Here is a 20,180-nt window from a genome sequence, read left to right on the forward strand (position 1 = left end):
CAATCTTTATCTTTCACTGTCATAGAATATGCTCTCGGTGGTGTTCTCTGCCAATTGCAAGTGGTCAAAACTGCCCAACATAACCCCTGGTTGCAATCACTTGCTTGAATAGCAGGGATCAGACTTTCTCTAGGACACGGGACAGATCATCTCAAGGAGACTTAAGATGGGTAGCAGGGAGCTCACTGCTGTTGAAACAAGCCAGCAGGAGCCAGGTTATTACAAGACTGAGAAATTTGCATTTGATTTTTTTATTTTGAAGTTAAATTAAAAAACTTGACTCGAGCTCTGAATTGCTGGATCCTCCATTAGAGCATTGTGTGTTAGCCAAAACTTCAACAATTTGGGCTGTGGCTGCATCAACACTAGACTTGATTAGTCATAATGCTGAAAGCCCTTCTGTTTCATGGCCTCTTCCTCAAGTACCCTGTTTGCAAATGAGAGGCCAAATGTGGCCCAAACAAGATCAGACGATCAATGCATACTGTACTTCCACAGTGATTTAGGTTGGTTTCAGGTTTTTTCCTGTAAATTACTTTCTATTTTAAATAGCTTTATTGAACCTGTATACATGTATATTTAAACGTCCTTTCAAAGTTCACCCTCTTAAAACAGAGCTTGGATTTCATTTCTTTCAGTGGCATAGCAGTTAAAGAGGAGTGAGCACACCCATTTGATGTTATCAGGGGAAGTAAGAAATGAGCATAATGAACACAGCCATACTGTTCTGTTAATCTACCCTCGATGTCTGCCTACGCAATAGCAGCACAGAGTGCAATACATCTCCTTGAGCATTCACTCCACTATGGAAGTAATAATGGCTTTTGTGCTTCTTGTACTGATCCTGACAATCCACAGTCACAGTTACTCCTGTACACTGATCTGGGCTTTTCATCACAGCCAGGTTTCTGGCATAGCTTTAATAAACCACCAAACTGCCTATTCTGAAAGCAAGATAAGGAGGAGGAAGAGAGAAGGTAAGTATGGCCTATTTCATGAACTTTGTCAACCGAGACAACAGGTCACGATGTCAGTTCTGACCCCCCAAGCCTGCGATCCTCCTCAAGAAGCACAGAAACTGTTTAAAGCATAAATACTGAATGAATGCTAAACCTGCACAGTGAGGCAGGTTTATTTTCTCTGTAGGAGTTTAAGGAGGGTCTCGCTACGTGGCTTACATTTTGTTTCCATGCAAAAGTCTCTGAGGTGTATTTATTCCATTCATACGAAAAAACAATTTCATGTACTTAAAAGAAGAAAAGGAGAAAGATGGCAGCACTGAAAGTTTTCTTCATTACAAAGTGTTTTTCCATCAGGCAATTATTTATAAGAACTTTTGTTAACACTGGAGTTTAGGCTCTGGAACAAAGTGGATATATTGTTTACTAGCTTTGCCAGTCAATCTCTTACAAAACTCTCCCTTCCCCCTCTCCTTTTCCAGCCAAGTCAGTTTCTCGAATAGCTCAGGAGTTTCCTTTGTCACCAAGATCTCCTTTTCCACAAATTGTCCCTTGAATAATGCCATCTTCAATGTAGTGCCCCGAGGTATCCATGCTCCTACAGAGAACTGCTGAGGGGATCCGTGAAGAGCGCCTGTCCTGGCTCTTATCCTCAGAGGAGCAGCAAATCATCTTTTTCATGGTGCCCCACATTTCATCATCTTTATATGAATAAATTATTGGGTTCATAACAGAGTTCAAGAGGGCCAGGAGAAGAAACCACCTCTTAACATTCTGAATCCCACAGTAGGTGCAGTTCAGACCATCCAGCAGTAAGACAACCAGGCCAGGGGTCCAGCAGACAACAAAGGCACCTAGAAATAAAGGAGAAAAAAAATACTTTAAACTGGTAGGAGTTTGGTTTTTTTTTGCCTCTTACAAAATTACTGGATTCATCAAAATTCTACACAAAAACTATAAAAGCAGGAGAGGACAAAACTCTCATGACAGTATCAAGATCATATCTAATACAATTTCTCCATCAAGCCCTGAGTATAAGGCAGAGAAGCTTTCTCAGAAGGCTGCAGGGAGCAAGAATCCAGCTACTGACAACATCAGCTCAAACACAAGCAGGGAAAGGTCATCACAACAGTGAGTTGTCCACACTGATAAATAAACAAGAGCTCTGGAGCATTAACAAGCAGAGAACTAGCACTCTGAACTCAGACTTCCTCTCTTCGTCTCTCTTGTATGCTGGAGGTGTACATACCAGGTGGCTCACTTCCACCACTACCGCAATATGACCCAAAGAAGGGACACGTCTTCTGTCACGCTACAGCTGACTCTGAGAGCTATAGGCACAATGCCCAATTCATAAAATAGGAATCATAATTTAAACACATCCCAGGTGGAAACCCCACAGGATACATGCCATTGCCTGTGACACACAAGCACACTGCTGGCGCCTGTCAGACCACCAGCCCACCTCTCTCCACCACTCCCTCCTGGCTTGTGCGTGCAGAGGACTTGAGACAAAACAACTTAGATCGAGGAAACAAGTCCAGTAGTGAATGAAGAGGCAAAGAAAACAGATGAGTTAGCAAAGAGGAATCAAAGGATGTGATAAGCGAGGGCAAAGAAATGAAGCAAAGAACAGAATAAAGAAAAAAGATACAAAAGGATGAGGAAATAAGAGTGTAGTGGTGGGGAACAAGAAAACTCTGTAGTGTAGCAAGAAACTGCAGGAAAAGCCCAGGAGCAACAGAGTTCTCCTTGTGTTTCAAAGCTGGGCAGGAACGATAACAGCACCTGTGAGGAAGAAGTGAGACACATGGCGATAATAAAAGCTGAAACACACGAAGTAGGACAACACATTCCTCTTCCACCAGAAAGAGGAAATAAGGGAAGAGATCTTAGAGTGAAGACAACATGAAGAAAGCATAAAAACCTTGGCTTAGGACAAAGTTCAATATTGCATTTGCATCTTTCCACATTACTGCACAACCCCACCATGAAGGCAGGGGTATGGGCAGCACGGGTGGGGAGGGGGAAACATGGCAACCCAGAACAGCCCTTGGCCACGAGCTTGCAGGGGGACCCTGAGCTGCCCCATCTGCCCTCTTGTCTCCTCCATCACCACAGCCTGTCAGCCCTCGCCTTGAGCCCAAGGAAGGAGTAGCCATGTGCACGATAATACTAACTTAGCACAAGCCACAATTGCTGTCTGACATACAGAAATAGAAAATTACAACTCTGCACAACAGTCACAGTTTGAACAACGTACTGAGGAAATTCCAATCATTTATAACAGCAGAGTTTCCCCTTTTTGGGGCTTAGAAAAAATAAACAAACAAATAAGGATGATGGCAACTACATGCTAAAAAGCTCTCCTGGGAGTGTTGGTATCTGTTCAACAATGTTTGTAGGGAAATCAAGTCCAGCTCACTCTTTTTAAAGCTGCTGGTTTTCCCATAGCTGAATTGTACAGGCAAGCAGTGGGACCTAGGCAGCACCAGAGTCAGGACTCCATAGCACATGGTCTGGTTTCAGCAGTACTGGACACTTCTCCCCAACAAGGAGTTCAATACAGTCTGTGCCATTCTGATGGGCAAGCCTTAATGATATATAAAGTTGAATTCATGTGATTTATTAAGCATTAGGATTGCTGAAAAATGTATCCAGGACAAGGTACCACAGATCTTGCTGTAAATCTGTGCTCCTGGAGACCAAACAAAATTCAACCTACTTATTTACTATTTTCCAGGCAATATTTTACAGAACAGAAAGGCAAGAGACCACCTCCTTCAGAAACTGCATTTTCTACTCTGCTGTACCAAGATTTTTGTGATGCTAAGTACTACTTTCACAGTGTTAGTTTTGAGATACTGGTTAACATCAGTAACATTCCTCCATTGCCCACTGGCATTAGGAGCTTCAAACTGCTACCACAACACTTGTTTTCTCTGCTCAGTCTCTATATTACATACTGGTTTGGCTCCAGTATGCTGAGTAAGCAGTTGTGATACCAACTCTTACAGTCTACAATGCAGAGAACACTGTACTAATTTATTGCCCTGGGGTTCACCAGCAAAGCCCTGGAACCAGACCACCCAGACAACAACAGTTGAGTGTCTCCGTAAGTATTTGGATAGGGTGTTTTTGCTGGCCACAAAGGGTCACTGGCAATATCACCAACACACCAGCTCCATGCAGGAATCAAGATGGTAACAAACCCTCCCTAGAGCAAGCACTGAAAGCATTTTGACCACTTGCTCCACAAAGCATGCAAGGTCCAACTCTGCTTTCATGGAAGTCAGCAGGAAATAGACCCCAAAGCCACATGTAACAAAAGACACAGAAATCTCCCCTTCAAACAAACCCCCAGGATTGCAGGGGGATTAGTCCACAAACTCCTAGGATATATTCCTGTCTATTTAAACAGGAAAAACCCTAAAAGGTTTCAGTGACAAAAGCAAGGGAAGTTAAGACATCTGCAGACAAGTATCTGCACATTTCCCCCAGCCCATGACTGAAGACAAGGACAGGAGGCAATGCAGTGACAGTGTCAAAGTTACTGGCTGATGCTTCCACGGGGTGTTGCTTTGACTCCATCATCAAAAGTACATTTTGCTGTGTATGGAGATAGCACAAGGGATTCACACCCTGCTCTTAACACTGCAGAGATGAAAGCAAGGCATGGTTCAGACTCACAGCCTTGCTTGGATTTTGCCATTTTTACAACAGATCTTTCCAGAGGGAACCATGGTTAAGTCTAAATGCATACCTTTGTCTTGGCCCTTCAGTGATTTTCTTGTTTGCAGACATTTTATCCCATGGGAATTCCTGTCCCTGAAAGTGCAATGCTCCAGAAAGAGTTTAATTTCTGGGGCTCTCTAAAATTCACAGAAGTGACTTGAAACACAGCCTGGCTGCAACATAGATCAGAAGAACAGCTCTGGGTCTTCCCACCAGATTATAGGGGATCAAGTGCCACAATGACTCAAGGTTAGGCTAAGGATTTGCCATTAGATTTAAAATAGTATTTTCTTGCAGGCTACATTATCTCTGCTTGAAAGTGAATCCCTGTGTACCTGGAAGCACTACTGATGCTTTGGCAGCACCATGTCATAAAGCTCCACACATCAAAGCTGTCCCCGAGCATGCCAACACTGAGAAGAGTGCAGTAGTTTCCAGTTGCCTTTGCCACATGGACACCGAGTTAAAAACAGTAAGTTACCAATTAAACTATAAATTCACTGAAACTGAAAATCATCCACCCCAAAGCAGCTATTTCAGCAGGAATCTCACTGCCAAGTTCAGATGAGCTACCATATACAGACCATCTGAAAAATCACGTACCCGCACACCTGCAGCTGCCCTTCTTCAAAGCTATAGTCACAGGCTTAGCTAGGACTATGCCACAAAGTCAGCCTAAGAGGATTTTAGCCCCCTTTGCTAGGTTTCTTATCTTCCAGTTTCAATCAGATAACCTCCTATGGTTTAGCACACCAAAGGGAAAGCCTTGCTCCTATCCTGTGATGGACCATTTTAAGGGGTTATGATAGAAAAAGGTAAATGACAGGGACCTGAATCCCAGTCTCTGGAAGGTGTCATCCGAGGCCAAAAAGCCACCATGAACCCACAAAGTCACACTGAAACCCAGATTCCCTCAACTCTAAAGCGGAGGACCACAGGAGGAGAACACCCACAGAGGACAGCCATGCTTTGCTGGAGGGGCAGCCAGCCAGATGCCCAGGCTCCCCACAAACAGAAGTGGAGGCAGACAGGAGGAGCAGCATGCCAGCAGGATTTTGTCCTGAACCCCCCATGAAACCAACAGAGCACATTAACAGGAACTCTGGTTCTCATCATGTTTCATCCAGCAACAGAGTATCTTGGAATTGCTTTTAGTTGAGACTGTTATCAGGCATGTATTCCAAAACATTTTCAGATGTTCTTGAACAAGCCATTAGAAATAACTGCCTTGAGCAAAATCTACATGTTGCATACAGCTGGAGGTTGTTGCATCAGTGGATGCAAGCAAAATTTTGGAAGAATCAAATCGGTCACTTGGTAACTTCTTTGGTAATAGGGAAGCCCAGAAAATGTGCTGTTCAGTTTCTAATACATTCTGCAGAGTGTGCTTGAATGACTTGGCTATGAATGCACACTTCAAACCGTTTCGTAAAATAAATTCTCATTCCTAGAAATAAATGTTTATAAAAAGCCTTTCAGAGTCAAAACTGGAGGAACCAATACGAAGGAACATGCCAAGATACGCTTCCCCTGACACAGGAGTCTGAGGTAGATCTTGCATCCAGGAACACATGCACTGAGTCCACTTCTTTGGAAGCAGGCTCTTTTTTGGTGTCGTTTCTGACTGACAAAGTAAGTATACAAAATTATGATCTCTAAAGTAGGACTCAGGCTTTCTAAGTTAAATTTGTCTGGCCCAGCATATTAAATCACTAAATGCCTTGGCCAAATTATAGTTTTATCTGGTAGCTGAAAAGCCATATTTTGTGAGTAAGAGGAAGGTAATGCTGATCTTTAAGTCAACCCATAGTCCTAAGGCTCCTCTCCCTAATAAAAGAAAGTCTAAGTTGAAAATTAAGTTTAAAGTGGGGTTTATTCCCTCACAGCAGCATGGCCATGGTGAGCACTGAAGATCTGCCACAGGCTAAAGGACCACAAGGGATTAGCAAACAGCAACCACCACTGTCCTTCCAACTCCCCCACTAGGCAGTTGGGTGTCCTCCAGCACACAGAACACCTCTGCTGCTCTGACCTGCAAACATGCACAGGTGGCACCGAGAGCCAACAGCGTTATTCCAGCATTCCCTTAACACCCTCCATCTTCACCTTATTCAAAACCAAACTGTATAAATATACATATAAATTAGACAAGGCTATGCATGATGATTTATTTCCATGCGACTTCCCAGAAAACAGCCTGCAGTTCTGCCTTCAGTAGAAATGCTCAGAAAACTGCTTTTTCAAGCACTTTTATCTCTTTCCAATGCAGCAGTTAACTACAGTCTACCCAACGCTTACACATTAGGGCATGGTCATATTTGGAGCTATTCAGAGCTTTTCTACAGAAATTTTCTCTTTCCAGGTCATGGTTTAAGTTTTACTGCATGAGAGCTTCAGGCAGGGCAGAAGATCAAATCTTGCCCCAGCAAGTCAAGGTGGGGGATAAGAACAATCACCACCTTGTCTCTCTATAGGTGCCATAAAATTAAGGGAGGGAAGAGGAAGGAGTACTGGGGAGCTCTTTAGAAGGGAAAGGCTCTGGCAGTGGACAAGCCAACTTCAGAAGACACAGGAGCATAAGCGAGAACCTTGTATTTACTTGAACCAAGTAAAGTTCTTTTCCAAGGTCAGACACTGTAAAATTTAACTGATACTGGCTTCTAAAGCATCTTAAAACATCATTTTGGTAGACAAAGGTGTTGTGTACTACAGCACTGTTATTCTGGGGGGTGCAGCGGTAAGAAGAAAGAGAAGCAGATACCAGACTGTGCAACATCCATAGACCACAAGGGGAAGGAAGTGTCCTTAGCCAATTTCCTACCCTGGTAACTCCTGCCTCCATGAAAACTGACACTTTTCTCTCAGACCTCTCTAGTACCACCATGCTGAACAGCTGTCAAAGCGGTAAAGCCATATTTGTGGGTTTAGAGTTCCCTACCACCTGAGCCCAGCTTTACAAGTGTCCCACTGTCCCCCCCCACAGTTCCATCCACAGTGAGTTGTACCAACCTGGCTTCCAGAAAACACCTCATGCAGATTCAAGTCTCCCTAGGGAAAACTGACTGCTACAGCTAGTACTCTGTTCCAATGATCAATCATCCTCTCGAATGCATTATTTAACTAGCAGCTACATCACAACTAACTGATGCAGTGATCTGAGCTGCCCAAATATCAGCAGTGTCTCTAGTGCAGAATCCAAGTCAAATTTTGTGTTATGATCTAGAAATCAAGGCCATAATGTATAACCACCTTAAAGTATTTTGCACCATGCAATCTTCACAGAATGAAGATGAATTTTCCCCTTGCAAAGCAAAGCTCTGTCAAAGTCACAGACCCACCAGGCATCAACTCCTTTCCCCAGGGAGGATGCATTTCAGGGGGAAGTAGTACATTTAGGACACAGTCAAGAGGAAGAAGTGCAGAGGAAACTATCCACATCCAGCCATAGGATTTATGACCTTGGGCAGATATTCAAGAATATTATTACAAAACCATTCTTCTAGATAGCTGTGAATGTTCACAAGCCTTCCTCCAAATGATTTTGTATTCCCCCCCCCCCCAAACATACCTGTAGATAATTTGTGTTTTTAACAAGCTGAAACAGACTCATTTCTTCTGCATATTGATTAGTCTTTACTTATTTCTGTGTGGTGCAGCAGTTGTTTCACTATCTAAAGCGGACAGAAGCCTAAATGCCTCCAGCACTTAGAAGTTTGATGAGGGTTTTTCTGGTTTTGTTTGAAGGGGGTACAATATGCTTAAAGAAACCTCAACCAACCAAACAACAAAACAGATAAACCCCACAAACCCATTCATTGGCATTGTCACCCTTGTATATCACGTATTGTAGTCTCTTACCTAAGAGAGTCATGACAGTCTTCATAAGCTTCACAGGGGTTCTCCTACGGCTAATGGATCCACTAGTGTGCGATGATAAGACATTGGTTTTCCTCTGGACGTACATATAGATTCTTATGTAAACCACCACCATAATGAAGAAGACAACCAGGTTTAAGACACTCCAGAACACCAAGTAACTTCTGCTATAAATAGGTGCCAGGGATGAGCAGGCAGTAATGTCACAGAGGCAGTTCCAACCCAAGGTGGGAACAGCACCCATGAAAATAGCAATGGCCCAAATAGATATAATTAAAAAGGTGACTCTCTTCTTCGTAAGATTGCTGTGGATCTTCATCCGCATTATCGACATGTGCCGCTCAACAGCTATGACGAGCAGATTCACCAGGGAAGCTGTCAGGCTGGTGTCCAGAAGACCCTGACGCAAAAACCAGCGGTTAACAGTTAATGTCTTAGACACTGGGCCAGTGTTGAACATCAAGAAGACATAGGCAATTCCAGCAAAAAAGTCTGCAGCCGCTAAGTTGGCCAGAAGATAGTAAAAGGGAAAATGAAACCTCTTGTTCTTGACCACAGCTGCTATGACCAATGAATTTGAAATGAAAATGAAGAGGCAGAAAAACGTCCCAAAACACAGAACAACAATAAGCTGTGGCCCCGTCCACTCATCTACTGTGTCTGTGTTTGTCTTGTTATAGAAAAAGTCCATGCGCTTATCATAGTAGCATTCATTCATCCTGGATTAAAGCCCCTGCATCCTGGGAGGAGTGGAAGGGAAAAAAGAAAGAAGGATTAAGAAAACCCCAGCTATTGCTTCAGTCACCATACCTAACAGGTTTTTTTTGAGGGAAAAGGAGATAGAACATGGACATGAGAGGGAATGTATTTGGAGACTTTAGGTAAACATTCATATTTTACACAGTTAATGCAGAAGATGACATTCTGTCCCCTGGAGGACTGCAGCACACGATGCTTGGATGATGAGGAACTTTTATGAGACTTACCTGCTCACAAAACCCCAACACAGTGCCTTTGCACTAGTAGCCATAGTGTCTAGCAACAAAGTGGAAGTTAAAGAGTTAAAAGTGACTGTCTGAAGGTCACAAAGAAAATCTGAGCAACAGCCAAGCCATTCTTGCCATGAAATCCTATGTCTGAGCCACAGCCCCATCATTATTTCCATTTCTCAATGTACCCAGTCAGGACAAAGAAGCATAAAACATAATTTTTCCATTTTACTGACTAAGCAATAAAAGGCCTAATATTGGCAAAAAAAACAAACAACAACAACTTTTTTTTTGCTTTTAATTATAAACTAATAATGTAAAAATATAGGAATATAAATTGCTACAGGCATATATATTCTGAGCACATGCCTGTTACTTGCTACTACAGGATTTAAGTGTGATGAAAAGGAAAAAAAAATGTTCTACATATTTGACTGTTTTAAAGCCAGGGATTCTTTTACTGGGCTGTCAACCCCGAGCCCTGTGAGCACCACACAGCCCAATTATCTTCAAAACCAAAACACTGCTCCCTACCCAACCACAGGATAAAGCAAGCCCCAGCAACAGCAGTAGTACTGGGTTTTTTCTTATACCCACTCAGCACTATTTTGCACACAGGGCCATTAACCATGATGGAATGGGAGTCTGTGTTCCAGATTACATCACACTTCAGCTACTCCGGTGAGGTCAATGGCAGCTGCCTTGGCAATTTCACTGCCTTTATTATGAATCAAACTGAACTTGAATTAATTTACACAGGCAGGTCTGACAGCAATTACTCATGGTGACCAGACCCCATGCAGGGTCTCACTGCCTGGTAGGGAGAGTTTGTGTCTGATCATCACTGGAGCTCACATTCGCTGTCAGCATCTGAATAAGGGGTTTAACAATGACTTTATTAATAGATACGATATATACATTAATAGATTTAGCAAAACTTAAGAATCCAACCATAGCACAAGATCCTAATCACATTAGGTATTATACAGAGGGACAGACTGATACCTGACTAAGGACAGAGAGGAGGAAGTATCAGGATACAAAGCTGCAGGAGAGGCAGCAAGGTTAATAACGTTTGTAAAGCTCCTTGTGAGCCCCAGGCTGTCATGGGTGCCAGTGACAGACAGAGTGGGGCTGAAAAGAAAAAACAAAAAAAACCATAAAACCCCACACCTCGAAGCGGTTACAGGCAGAGAGATACAAAAAAGAATAAGCTTTTCATCTCTACAGCTAAAATTGATCACAGATAAAGATCAGGTTCACTTTGTCTGTTATTACCCTGTGGTTGCCTAACAGCTATATCTCATCTCCCCAGGGACTGGGAAGCAAATTAAGCAATCCCCAGCAGGCTGGCTAACAAGCCACATTTATATTAAAAGGTTCCTTCTGAGTTAAGGTTAAAAGGTTCATCTTCTGCCATTTAAGTTATGATACTTGTGCCATTTCTCTCATGCAGTATTTGTATTACCCGATTTGAAATGAACCTGCACTATTTGGTGATTAATTCTTTCAGCAGTCTTGGGTTGGGGGTTTTGCTTTGGTTTTTCGGTTTGTTTTTAATGTTTTGATTTTCTGAGTTATTGCCTTGGTTCCCAGTTCCCACCCTACATCTAGTAGTCAACATGAAATCGGATCACTTGACATTGTTGTCCATTTTATTACCATCAAGAACCTAGGCAGCCACTTTTATAAAAGAATGTATAATTAAAAAAAAAATCAAATTCGGACACATAAAACTAAGGACAATTACTAAAGGACGAGAAGCGGAAGGAACCAAGTAAATCAGCCCTTCAACTCCAAATAAAAAAAGCCTTAGCAGCTCAGATCCACCATAAGGAGTCAATCTGAATTCAATGCCTAAGGCTTCCTGTTTGTGGCAGTAGAGTTGGGCAGCTGATACATTCCCCATCCTCACCTAGGAAGTACTCAAGTTCATAAGTGACCAGAGTTCCACGAGGAGCTACAGAAAACAGCTCAAGCAGCAGAGTGCTGGGAACCCTGCCAACCAAGATGGCTCTGCTCCTACCCACCAAGGCAGTAAAGGACTTGCTGAGCTTGACATGAAGCTTTTACAGAACAGCCCAAATGCCTGCAAATAGAAGCAGCATTTTGGGCAAGAATGGCAGGGGAGGGGAGTGTAGAATATGTGAAAATTATAGGGAAAGTTTTCTGAACATATTGCATGTTACCGTGTAATCATCTCAACAGATGAATCGCTCTTATTTGCGGTGACAGGAGAAGAAAGAAATATGCAGATACTTTTTGCATCTCATCTGGAAAGCAAGCTTAAAAAAATATCCAAAATATCAACTATGAACCTAATCTAAATGCTTCATCTTATTGATCCCACCCTGATTTTCAGTACTACCCAGAAAAGGGGGGTTGTCAAAATAAAGAAATCACACATCTAATGCTCCACCAAAATAATCACTCACTGTCACACAGCAGAGCTCAAATAACAACCAGTTTTGAAAGTGACGTCTTCAGGTGTTGAGGTAAGATGGGAGGGAGCAGGAAAGCATCCAGCTGAGGTCTCAGGGTCAAAGGGCAGACTCTGGAGATGTCCAAATGGAAGCTGCACCAGAGTGGTAGCTGACGTGGAGCTAGTTTGCATCCCAGTCCTTCAGAGCCGAGATGTAGCACTTGGCTGTCTCTACCAGCTTATGCACAAAAAGCACTTGTCACAGCAGGGTCCTTCCAGACAGTGGTTTATTTCACACCTTCATTTTATTTCAAGTCCTCCCAGCAGAACCATCCTGGCCTCAGGGGAGCTGTGCAGCTGTGATAGCACTGTGCACCTGTATTCTCAGCGGTCCTGCCCCAGTCCACATCAGGCACAAGAGCTGTATGACAGGATGTGCCATATTTCCTAGCATGTCACAGTTCAATACATTGAAGACTTTGGTATCCAGGTCTTCTCCTCTGTATCCAAATCAGAGATGTTTTTCTTAATCAGGGTAGGTTTAAACTTAAAAAGAAAAAACACACCCTTCAGTATTACATATTTCAGATTTAAGTACACATGAATTTGAAGATTCAGGTAAAATATTGTTAAAAATTTAAAAAATAGAAACAAATAGTAGAAAACAGGTCAGCCCAAATCAAACGGTCATCTGGAGTCTGCACCAGAGCTCCCAAGTTCTGCTACTCACTTCATGAAAATCTGCCCTCTTCTGCTTTGAATGTGGCACTCATGAGCTCCAGACATCTTGTTTTTTATGGGAACACAGAGCAAACAACACCCATTCACCTCTTCTCTGCCACTCAGTATTTTATAGCCCTTCATACAGGCCACCAAAAACTTGACAGCAGTAACCACATATTACATATCCTATAGATGGGCTGAGGTATTAGCTTGCCACTAGTCACTTGCAAGCAAAAACAGAGCTTCACAACTGCCAAAAACACACCCTTGTCAAAAAGGTTTTATTTCAATACAATAATTACTTCAGTTCAGCCAACAGTGGCTACAAAGATCAGAAACTGATGGCCTGCAAAGTGTGCTTTCCTCTACAACTCTGAGTAAACATAAAATATCTGCTCAAAAGAACTCCGTGGATTCAGTTCAATTAAACTGCTTTCAAATGCAAAGCATACATTAAGAATCCTTTCCAATGCAGCATATCTTGAGCTCTGTTTGTCTTAAAGACAGCTTGTATATTTGAGTTGATTTTAAATTCCTATTTGTAAGTGCAACTTGTATCAAGTCAGAATATATTTTACACCACTCTTGAAATAAAAGTCAAAAATCTGCATGGGTAGACAGGAATATATTACACTAGCTACCTAAATAAAGAGTTAGCGAACTCTCACCTAGATACTGTTTTGGATGTTGCAAACTAATATACTTTAATAGTTATTCAATTAGAAATTAGTTTGCCTCAAGTTATTAAATTTCAATATACAGATTTTTAGTATGTTATTTAAATCACTGATTTTCCTCAATTCAAACAGCAATTAAAATCACTTAAGTCACTTTGGTTCAAACCAAAATTCAGCCTGTAAATCAGCTGAAGCTGAGTCACTTGTTATTAATGCAGACATGTCTGAAGGAAAAAACTCAGTGTTTTAAAGAGAAGGTTATTACAAAGTTTAACCTGCAAGCCATAACGTGATTCATGTCACACCACACTGGTTTTCTGCCTCTTTCCTGTCCATTAAAACCTAAGCTGTTTCAATACATTGGCCACAAGTTTATTGAAGGGTTGGCATCAATTTGGGGGACTTTGACAGCTTCTGCCTTGCTCCTGTAAAAATGCAACAAGCCTGGGCTGGCACAGTCAGCTACCTTGAGAGGATTCAAGGCATATTTGCTGCTGGACTGGGAGGTCCATCGAGCAGGACTGAACCTACAGGACTACAGCAGTGAAGTCCTGCAGCAGGACTGAAGGTTGGCATGGGAAAGTTTGCCAGGCAGAACCCCAGCCTGGGTTAGTGCTGGTTCCCCTGAGCTGGCACAGGGATTTCTATGCAGAATTTGGCATGGTTCAGCATCCAAAATGATATGCTCCAGAACAGGAGGACAAAGAGTGAAGCCAGTACAGTCCAGGCAGGTCCATGGGATGGCACAGAGGAGCAAGCTGAGCCTAGGCACAGCCTATAAAGTGGGCAAGCTGCCGCACTTCACCTTCCTGCCTCCCCTTGCCCATTACCAGAGATGAGGTATCAAATACAGATTTCCAAGATATTTTGAAACTTATTACAAAAGTTACTCTTCAGAAAGCAGAGTTTATCATACTGACTGATCACAGGCATTGGTGGCAGAGCAAAGAGGCAAGAAGAAAGACTCTCCTTGTATTCAAACCATTACTGCAGAGAAATATTAAGCCACAGCAATTGCCTTTCTGCAATTGTTTAGGTGTTTTAAACTTCTACAAGCAGCAGTCAGCCCTGGTACCGTACCACAAAAGGAGCATCTGGAGGCTTGCAGGCTACACATCCCCTGGCAATGGCTCCCCACTGCAGCACTCCTGCTCCTGAAGCCTGTGCTACAGGCAGTCATGAACACCCTCCGTCCCTTCCTGCTCTTCAGGATAAACTATGGTGCTGCTTATCTTTTTCTTGTTACTGAAAACCTCTCTCTCACTTCATTCCCATGAGGAAGGTGGAGGCAGCAGTAGGAAGCCGGGACACCAGGCAGCCAAGCTATACATACAAGTAATACCAGTTCAGAAAGGCAATTGGTCCCTTGTCCCCCTCCACACCCTGCATACATGTACGGCCACGGAGGAAAACACAGCCAAATGATTGCACAGTAACCCAAGAAACCCATTCAGGTTACCTCAGCTTAGAAAGAAATACCAGTGCAGAAAAGGGTGTGTAACACAGCAGAGGCCAAAAATGTTAATATGTAACTGTAAGAAGGAGTTCTGCGAGGTAGCTACTGTGGTTTGCTTTTAACTGTCTTTAATGGTTAATTGATATTATAACCAAAACCATCAATTTAGAGAAACAAACTGAAAGGTGGCACACAAAGAACTAAGTTATACCCAAATACCTCAGTCTAAAGTAAAGGTGGTTGTTTTTTTTTTTTTCCATCTGGTACTATCAGAGGATGCAAGGGAAGCTTGACAGTCACTTGGCAGGTTTTACAGAGACAGATTATCGCAGAAGCAACTGATTTACATTTTGTTTAAGGAAATTCTGTGGGCACTGCCTGTGCTTGGAACCACACGCTGCATGCTTGTCTTTAAGGAACTGAGAATATACTTTTGTAAAGCCATTTTTTTACGTTCAGCTTTACAGACTGGAAAAAGTTTGTATTTAAAAAAGAAATCTAAGGCTCAATGAGTAAGATTTTAGTCCAGAGAACTGAATTATTAACAAGAGAATCTACTTCTGGTTGTGTTTGGCTACATTTTGTTTTTTCAATATTCCCAATTTCACATAATTGGCTGAACCCAAATCAAGCATGCACAAGCAGCATTATCCCATTATCTTGGTCTTCAATACCTTTTAGGTTAAGATGAGCAGAGCGTCACAGTTATTTCCACTCCGAGTGTAATAGCCCATTTTAATGGCATCATCTTTTGGACTGAAAAGGGAAGGGAGTGGAATGAAGGGAATCAACATTCAGGGTTTTATTGTTTAATCAATATATCCCATCTAAAACACCAAGGCTATATGGTGCAAACAAAAATTCTTAAGTGTTAAACCTACCAGAAACGTAGGCCCTCAAGACTAAACATTTAAGTTGCAGAGAGAGGAAGCAGCACTGCCAGCCACGGCCCACAGCACTCTGTACACACAGACTGATAACAGGCTTAAAAGAAAAAAAACCACTGTGGGGCACAGAAGTGTCACCCTGTGCATGTATGCAACAGGGCTGCTCCTGTGTGAGCCGCTGCAGCTGGCACGGGCAGTGGAACTGTGAAGCACAGAGATATAGGGGCACCTACACCAAAGTATTACATAGTTCAGGTGCCAGCTCCTGAAATCCCATCAGTTTAAAGCTGCTTTACCACGCTAAATTGCTTTTTAAAGCTCTGATCCATTGCAGAAAGCTGCTAGAGACAGATATTAAAGTAACTTGCTAGTTACCACAAGTTTAGACTTCAGACTTTGGTAATTTAAGACTTTCTGAAATTATGGTTTACTAAATCTATATATGGAGTTCAAACTAAAAACTTTACTGCTAAGCTTTCATTAAGTCTCCTCAAGTGTGGTTCTGGAAGGAGCTGGCAGGTCATCCTATGATGCGGAAACAGACACACCATTTAAAGTATTTAAAAGCCATTCAAACAGCCTGTACATTGTGAAATATGCCTAGAAGAAAGTACCTGCTCTGCTTCTAAACTAAGCTTTCCATCTCTGCAGAACTTCCAGGTCCGTTCATTGATAGTTATCAGCTCCATTTTACAATTCAACAACAGAGATTTCTTTCACAAGACCTATAGAATGCAAACAGACTGTTTCAGCACAGTCACAACCAAAGTGAACTGCTATTGTTTATTTTCAGCACATACCTGATGAGGACCTGAATCACACCACTGTCGATTAAAACAAGCCACCTGACTGTATCTGATCTGTTAAACAGATCCAGGGTCCTGGTTTGCAAACATTTCAGTAGACCTGGTAGAAATGATGGCCTCTGAGAAATACTTAGAGACATGGAAGTGAAACTAATGGATTAAAAGTAGAACCCAGACATACAAATCTTTAGGACTGATACCCAAGAGGAATACACTCTCTGTGATGTCAAAACCTACACATCAGAAATTATCTGATAGCATAAAGACTATGCTGAAGGATGTTTGTCAAAGCTTATAATAACACAGGAGGATAAGGACACAGTCAACCCAACTTGTCTGAAACTATAGACTAGCATGCTGCAAAAAGTCAAATGCATCTTTCAGCTTTACATTCCAATAAAAGCTGCTGCTTTACCGTTTGTGCATGCTTTTTAATTTCACTTCATTTTCAGTACCCAGATAAATTTGACAAAATCAGATTTTCATCATATGGCTGGATTTGAGTTGTGCTTTCTACTACACCTCTTAGAAGACCATAAGCACAAAAAACCATGCACAAAACTACACCCTCTGCACAGCATAAAGAACAAGACTACAGCAAAGCACCTTACCAACCTCTAACAAGACATGTCTTTCTAGAATTACATTACAGAAGGGAGAACAGATGTACCCACACAGCTTCTGGAAACACGAACATGCATTACTCCCCCCCCCCTTCTTTTTTTCTTAAAAAAAAAAAAACTAATCAGCAGATATAACGCAAAATGATGTCGTTGTATTTGTCCATGTATTGCACAGATTAAGACGAGACCTTATAGAAACGGTCATAAAGAATCTGTGCCACGCACCACGCGGTGTAAACTCACTGCCAGCGCCTCGGCAGGACGCGATACACAAATCCAGAGGTGGGCAAACTAAGCTTGAAGCGTGCAGATGCTCTCATGAGTACATGTAGGCAATATCCATACCTTGCATATGTTTAAGCATACGGAGACGCGCACACGGTGCGGAGCTGCAGCACCTGCACTGCCCACGGCTGCGGCACCGCGGGGCCGGGACCGGGAGCCAGCCCCGGACGCCCCTTCCTGCTCACCGTCAACGGGCAGGTGCCCCCGGGGGGGACCCTAGGGAGAGCGGCAAGGTTACCAGAACTGCAGCAGTTTCGCTCTCCCGCCTGCCAGCGGCACGGTAACTCAGCCACCGCATTCACCGCGCCCGCAGAAGTGCTCCCACCGCCGGCCCGGGACGCGCCCGCCCCACCCGGCTCCCTGTGCCGGGGAGCTCTGTCCCGTCCCCGTTCTCCCCCTTCCCCCGTGGCCCCACTCACCAGCAGCCTCCGGAGCGCCGCTGCCGCCGCTCGGGCCCGCCCGTCCGCCGCTCCCCGCCCCGCTCCGCGTTAACCCGCCCGGCGCTGCCCGGCCCCGGCACCTGCGTCGACGCCAAAGGCAAAAGTTGGTTGGGTGCGTTTGCCTCCTCCCTGGTACCAAGGTTTGGCGCTTCTGACGCGGGCAGAGACAAGGCACAGCACACAGGACCGTGGAGCACCCAGAGCTGTGTGAATCTGACGGGTTGTGCTGCCTAAAAAGCCTGTTAGAAGGTCCACAATTCACGCTTTGGTAAACAAAAACGAAATAAATCAGCAATAACGTCCATGAGCAGATCAGGACAGCACAGACAGGTAACATGTGCCACTTCCTTCCAGCACCACAGGTAGTTGTTCCTTCAAATATGTTTGATTTTTTTTGCACTAAGAACCATCTCACACCCAATGCTGACAGAGAAACATTGAGGCTTGTGTCATCTCCAAAGGGCAAGACCAAGGACACACACAGCTCTGCTGTGAAAGACAAGCTGAGCTCCAATGTAGGAGATGATACACAATCAAATTCAGCTAAAGATTGTGGATCAGATGGATCTAACCCATTGCTACCTACCAGAACCATTTACTGAGACTAGGCATATACCCAAGGAGTACAGAGGTACTCACAGGTCTGCTATGAGCTGGAGACCCAGCAAAAGAAAATCTCAGCAGAAAATCTCTCCTCCGCTTCTCAGAAATCCTGGTAATGATTACAGCATGAAATAGAGACACAGTGTTAAAGACTAGGTGGAGCCTTGCACATGAACATTATACATGAAATGCTAAACAGCCTCCATGCCAGCAGCTTTTTGCCGGTTTATCCATAAACAGAAGTCCCCCCCTTGGAAAGGACCCCAAACTCTAATCCACTCTGTCCCCCTCACTTGAATGCTCACCTTAAAGATGGCTCGGGAAGCTTTCTTCTCCTCCTTCCTGCCTGTTTCTAATGTAACCTTGTCACTGCCTTTCCATCCACTTCTGTCCTCCTTTTTTAACTTTTATGAGCAATTAGCAAAGGCTTGTTATTCCCAGGGAACAAGACAACCAAACAGCTTATCTTTCAGAACACTTTGCAAAATCTTATGCTCCAGTTCTGCTTCCGTTACTGTGCATCACTTCCTTAGCAGCTGGAGTGGGACCACCTGTTGTATTCAAGTCTGTATTAATGCACAGAATTAAGAGTCAACATATGTCAGATTTCCTGTTAAATTTAAGCTCTACGGAATAGAGAGCCAATCAAAAGCTCCAGCAACTAGCTCTTATCTTTTTTCCTAGAGAAAAAAAACCTACCATAGACAGATGGTGAAGACACAAATTGGTTTCTACAACACATTAGTGACCTGCTCTAATATGGTAGGGCTGAAGCAGGAGTCCAGCTAGCAAGCAGCTCATATGATAAAAAGTAATTTAAAAATCAATAACAGTCAAGAAGGCTTTATGATACCATTATAGAAATTAACTCTTAAAATCAGTGAGAATTCTAAGTATTTTCTATATTCCTTTGGTTGACAATACTTTCCTTCATTCCCCAAGGATTCTCTCACAAAGTATTTATCTGAGCAATGGCTTTGGCAGGTCACACACAGTGTCCTACTAAATTGGAAAGGAACAGCTTGAGTCAGAGCCTCTGGGCTCATTCACCATGGCCCACAGCATCAAGTGTCCAGGATGTACCTCACTCGCTTTAGGGAGGAGAGGACACTAGACCTCAGAAGGCAATGAGCCTGTCACACTGTTCATAAAGCAGAAAACACCAGCATCTTACATATAACAAATCAAGATTCACACTGCATGGGACAAGAAACTTTGCCATCAACTAGTCAATGTCTTCTGCTGCCTGCTTAAAGAGCACTTTGTTTATCCAAGACCCCAGAGCACACACTAAAAAACTAACACTGACCCCAACAAACTGTACTTGTGAACACCGAGAGTAAAACTGGGAGTGGAAAGCAGTAATCCTCTGTTCTAGATCAGAGAATTAGCATCTGTTTGATGAAGAGTTACAGAAAATCTTTGCCTGACAGTGTAAAGTCTTGGTTATAGGTAGCAGTGTAATTTTTACCCACAAGCTGCAGTGACAGCTCAGGCCACAGCAAGGCATTGCTCAGACTGGGAATAGGGAAAAGATTCTGTCAAAGACATTTCATCAAGAGAAGCATCAAAGTTTGCAAAGCCTGGCTACATGGCAACACTGACAAAAACTGTCCCTGTCAGACATCGAGCAGCAGCCTAAGCAAGACAAAACAGCATTAATTTCCAACAAAAGTACTCATTATTGAGAAGGCAAACG

The 20,180-nt window shown here is 43.1% G+C and overlaps 1 protein-coding gene across 1 annotated transcript; it reads right to left on the reverse strand.

Moving 5' to 3' along the window:
• Positions 1-127: 127 nt before the first annotated feature.
• LPAR3 (lysophosphatidic acid receptor 3) lies at positions 128-17,644 on the reverse strand. The gene is made up of 4 exons (XM_061451644.1): positions 17,499-17,644; positions 11,995-12,527; positions 8,553-9,310; positions 128-1,813 (listed from the first exon to the last, which is right to left on the reverse strand). Exons 3-4 carry the CDS (start codon positions 9,286-9,288, stop codon positions 1,464-1,466), a joined length of 1,086 nt encoding a protein of 361 aa, XP_061307628.1. The 5' UTR covers positions 9,289-9,310; positions 11,995-12,527; positions 17,499-17,644; the 3' UTR covers positions 128-1,463.
• Positions 17,645-20,180: the final 2,536 nt, after the last annotated feature.

The sequence above is a fragment of the Pezoporus flaviventris genome, unplaced genomic scaffold (genome assembly GCF_033815535.1).
Source record: "Pezoporus flaviventris isolate CSIRO_AGI_PZ_B2104156 unplaced genomic scaffold, CSIRO_AGI_Pfla_v1 ptg000013l, whole genome shotgun sequence".
Classification (NCBI taxonomy): Eukaryota; Metazoa; Chordata; class Aves; order Psittaciformes; family Psittacidae; genus Pezoporus; species Pezoporus flaviventris.